The sequence below is a fragment of the Drosophila subpulchrella genome, unplaced genomic scaffold, assembly GCF_014743375.2.
Source record: "Drosophila subpulchrella strain 33 F10 #4 breed RU33 unplaced genomic scaffold, RU_Dsub_v1.1 Primary Assembly Seq470, whole genome shotgun sequence".
Classification (NCBI taxonomy): Eukaryota; Metazoa; Arthropoda; class Insecta; order Diptera; family Drosophilidae; genus Drosophila; species Drosophila subpulchrella.
The window spans coordinates 1-3,929 of record NW_023665677.1 but is presented as its reverse complement, the minus strand read 5'-3'; the positions used below and the strand labels follow the sequence as shown (position 1 = coordinate 3,929).

Here is a 3,929-nt window from a genome sequence, read left to right as displayed (position 1 = left end):
TGACGGCTAATGGTCCTCGTTTCTCGCGAAGCTCCAACATAAAGGTTTTTAATATGCATGAGCACGTGACATTGATTTTTCTCTCCATGGTTTTTTCCCTACTCCTTTTGTGCCACGGTCTTTTTCAATTTTCCCGCTTTTAGACAGCTGACAGGACATTTTCCTGGCTCTTTAGATATTTTACCATATTTAGCTGAAATCTCTGCACTTTGTTTCTAGTACCGTGTTAACATTCTGGACGACTGGAATGCCCTGTGCCTGCGCAAACACATTCCCAGCAGCGAAACCTTCTCCCTGGCCACCACTTTGGGTCATCCGATGACAATTAGAGCCTGGTCCTTGGCTGGTCTGCCGGCAGATAATTTTTCGGTGGAGAATGGCATCATAGTGACCAACTCCAGTCGTTACTCGCTGCTCATCGATCCACAGGGTAAGTTATTAAATCACACTATGCATGTATACATATATCATATGATATGATATGATTTGGTGTATGTTATCATGTCATATGTTATCATATATCATATCATATCATATCATATCATATCATATCATATCATATCATATCATATCATATCATATCATATCATATCATATCATATCACATTATGTGTCATATATTATCATTAAGATCGTAATCCCTTGCAGTGCAAGCCAACAAATGGATCAAGAATATGGAGAAGAACAACGGCCTGAAGGTGATCAAGCAGAGCGATGCCAACTACATGCAGGTTTTGGAGTTGGCCATAACCTTGGTCAACCCGTGCTTATAGAGAATGTGGGTGAGTTCCGGTGGGGACATCTGCGATGCATGAACTTTATTCTTTTTCCCCACCCAAGGTGAAAAGCTCGACTCGAATCTGACGCCCATTCTGGAGAAGAACATCATCAAACACAAGGGCGGTGTGTTTATCAAGAGCGGCGACCAAATGATAGAATACAATCCCAACTTTCGTCTTTACATAACGACCTGTCTCCGCAATCCGCGTTATCCGCCGGAAGTGATGGTTATGGTAAGTTGTCCAAAAAAAAAAAAAGTGTATAATAAAGGGAGAGCTCCAGTCTGGAGTCTTCAGTCTGCGGCAATGATGACGTTAGTTGTGTAATAAAACGACCAACTTAAATTGATATTTGGAGGATGCGATGCAGCGCAGCAGGCGCTGGGAATATGCAAATTTTCGTTGGCATTGACGATGATGTGGATGTGGCTGTGGATGGGGCTGTGGAATGGTGATGTACGTGCGAGGTGGCTGCATAACTAGCAGCCAAAGCCCCGACATCGAGGACATCTATCCCAATGCTCGCCTGCTCATCCTGCTCCTCCTCGACGTGTTTATAAAATTTTTCCAGCTTTTCGCTCCTGCTGCCGTTTGCCATCGCTTTTTATGCTGCAACTGTTGTCAGCAGTTTTCCCTTTAACCATCTCTATTTTAGCCAGCCCAACTCCCACACAAATTTTCTCTTTTTGTGGCACATTGTGTGTTTATTTTGAGTTTTCCTTCCATTTACGTGCCACTCTCGGTGGTGGAACCACTCTGCCACCCATGCCACCACCACTGATCCTGTCCTGCCTTCTCCATTTTTTCTCCTCTGTTTAGGTAACAGTATTAAATTTCATGATAACGGAGCAGGGATTACGCGAACAATTGCTGGCGATTGTGGTGGCTCACGAGCGTCCCGATTTGCAAAGAGAAGAAGGAACAATTGATTATTGAGTCCGCAAGGAATCGTGATGCATTGTACACCATCGAATCGAAGATATTAGAGGTAAGGCTCTTTGGCTGCTCCTGGTCGTCCTGATATTCCTGCTAGTCCTGCTAGTCCTGCTGATTCTGCTCCTTCTGCTGCTGTTGGCATAATAAATGTTTTTATTCCCTCGCATGCTCTTTGAGCACTCCGGCAGTTGCCATTCCAATCCGTTGGCCATGCTCCGCAGATTCAATTAGAGCCCGGCCAGCAATTTAAATTGCTGGCCGGGCTCTAATTGAATCTGCGGAGCATGGCCAACGGATTGGAATGGCAACTGCCGGAGTGCTCAAAGAGCATGCGAGGGAATAAAAACATTTATTATGCCAACAGCAGCAGAAGGAGCAGAATCAGCAGGACTAGCAGGACTAGCAGGAATATCAGGACGACCAGGAGCAGCCAAAGAGCCTTACCTCTAATATCTTCGATTCGATGGTGTACAATGCATCACGATTCCTTGCGGACTCAATAATCAATTGTTCCTTCTTCTCTTGCAAATCGGGACGCTCGTGAGCCACCACAATCGCCAGCAATTGTTCGCGTAATCCCTGCTCCGTTATCATGAAATTTAATACTGTTACCTAAACAGAGGAGAAAAATGGAGAAGGCAGGACAGGATCAGTGGTGGTGGCATGGGTGGCAGAGTGGTTCCACCACCGAGAGTGGCACGTAAATGGAAGGAAAACTCAAAATAAACACACAATGTGCCACAAAAAGAGAAAAATTGTGTGGGAGTTGGGCTGGCTAAAATAGAGATGGTTAAAGGGAAAACTGCTGACAACAGTTGCAGCATAAAAAGCGATGGCAAACGGCAGCAGGAGCGAAAAGCTGGAAAAATTTTATAAACACGTCGAGGAGGAGCAGGATGAGCAGGCGAGCATTGGGATAGATGTCCTCGATGTCGGGGCTTTGGCTGCTAGTTATGCAGCCACCTCGCACGTACATCACCATTCCACAGCCCCATCCACAGCCACATCCACATCATCGTCAATGCCAACGAAAATTTGCATATTCCCAGCGCCTGCTGCGCTGCATCGCATCCTCCAAATATCAATTTAAGTTGGTCGTTTTATTACACAACTAACGTCATCATTGCCGCAGACTGAAGACTCCAGACTGGAGCTCTCCCTTTATTATACACTTTTTTTTTTTGGACAACTTACCATAACCATCACTTCCGGCGGATAACGCGGATTGCGGAGACAGGTCGTTATGTAAAGACGAAAGTTGGGATTGTATTCTATCATTTGGTCGCCGCTCTTGATAAACACACCGCCCTTGTGTTTGATGATGTTCTTCTCCAGAATGGGCGTCAGATTCGAGTCGAGCTTTTCACCTTGGGAGTGGGGAAAAAGAATAAAGTTCATGCATCGCAGATGTCCCCACCGGAACTCACCCACATTCTCTATAAGCACGGGTTGACCAAAGGTTATGGCCAACTCCAAAACCTGCATGTAGTTGGCATCGCTCTGCTTGATCACCTTCAGGCCGTTGTTCTTCTCCATATTCTTGATCCATTTGTTGGCTTGCACTGCAAGGGATTACGATCTTAATGATAATATATGACACATAATGTGATATGATATGATATGATATGATATGATATGATATGATATGATATGATATGATATGTATGATATGATATGATATGATATGATATGATATATGATAACATATGACATGATAACATACACCAAATCATATCATATCATATGATATATGTATACATGCATAGTGTGATTTAATAACTTACCCTGTGGATCGATGAGCAGCGAGTAACGACTGGAGTTGGTCACTATGATGCCATTCTCCACCGAAAAATTATCTGCCGGCAGACCAGCCAAGGACCAGGCTCTAATTGTCATCGGATGACCCAAAGTGGTGGCCAGGGAGAAGGTTTCGCTGCTGGGAAGTGTGTTTGCGCAGGCACAGGGCATTCCAGTCGTCCAGAATGTTAACACGGTACTAGAAACAAAGTGCAGAGATTTCAGCTAAATATGGTAAAATATCTAAAGAGCCAGGAAAATGTCCTGTCAGCTGTCTAAAAGCGGGAAAATTGAAAAAGACCGTGGCACAAAAGGAGTAGGGAAAAAAACCATGGAGAGAAAAATCAATGTCACGTGCTCATGCATATTAAAAACTTTATGTTGGAGCTTCGCGAGAGAAACGAGGACCATTAGCCG

General features: G+C 44.4%; 2 protein-coding genes across 2 annotated transcripts; one reads left to right on the top strand and one right to left on the bottom strand.

Moving 5' to 3' along the window:
* Window positions 1–219: 219 nt before the first annotated feature.
* Window positions 220–1,687, top strand: LOC119562440 (dynein heavy chain 3, axonemal-like; the record flags this gene model as incomplete). Its single annotated transcript, XM_037875624.1, has 4 exons — window positions 220–430; window positions 649–782; window positions 841–1,013; window positions 1,599–1,687. Coding segments are annotated over 2 exons (336 nt in total), but the record flags the coding sequence as incomplete, so codon positions are not given.
* A 439-nt stretch (window positions 1,688–2,126) lies between these two features.
* On the bottom strand, window positions 2,127–3,683 carry LOC119562439 (dynein heavy chain 3, axonemal-like). Its single transcript, XM_037875623.1, has 4 exons — window positions 3,500–3,683; window positions 3,143–3,277; window positions 2,910–3,082; window positions 2,127–2,327 (listed from the first exon to the last, which is right to left on the bottom strand). Exons 1-4 carry the CDS (start codon window positions 3,681–3,683, stop codon window positions 2,127–2,129), a joined length of 693 nt encoding a protein of 230 aa, XP_037731551.1.
* Between the last annotated feature and the right edge of the window lie 246 nt (window positions 3,684–3,929).

Excerpts from the sequence above, each read along its gene's own strand:
- LOC119562439 (XM_037875623.1), bottom strand. The coding sequence starts at position 3,683 with ATGCCCTGTGCCTGCGCAAACACACTTCCCAGCAGCGAAACCTTCTCC. Across the intron at positions 3,083-3,142 it reads CGTGCTTATAGAGAATGTGG|GTGAAAAGCTCGACTCGAAT; the intron begins GTGAGTTCCGGT and ends CCCACTCCCAAG. Across the intron at positions 2,328-2,909 it reads CGCCGGAAGTGATGGTTATG|GTAACAGTATTAAATTTCAT; the intron begins GTAAGTTGTCCA and ends TCCTCTGTTTAG.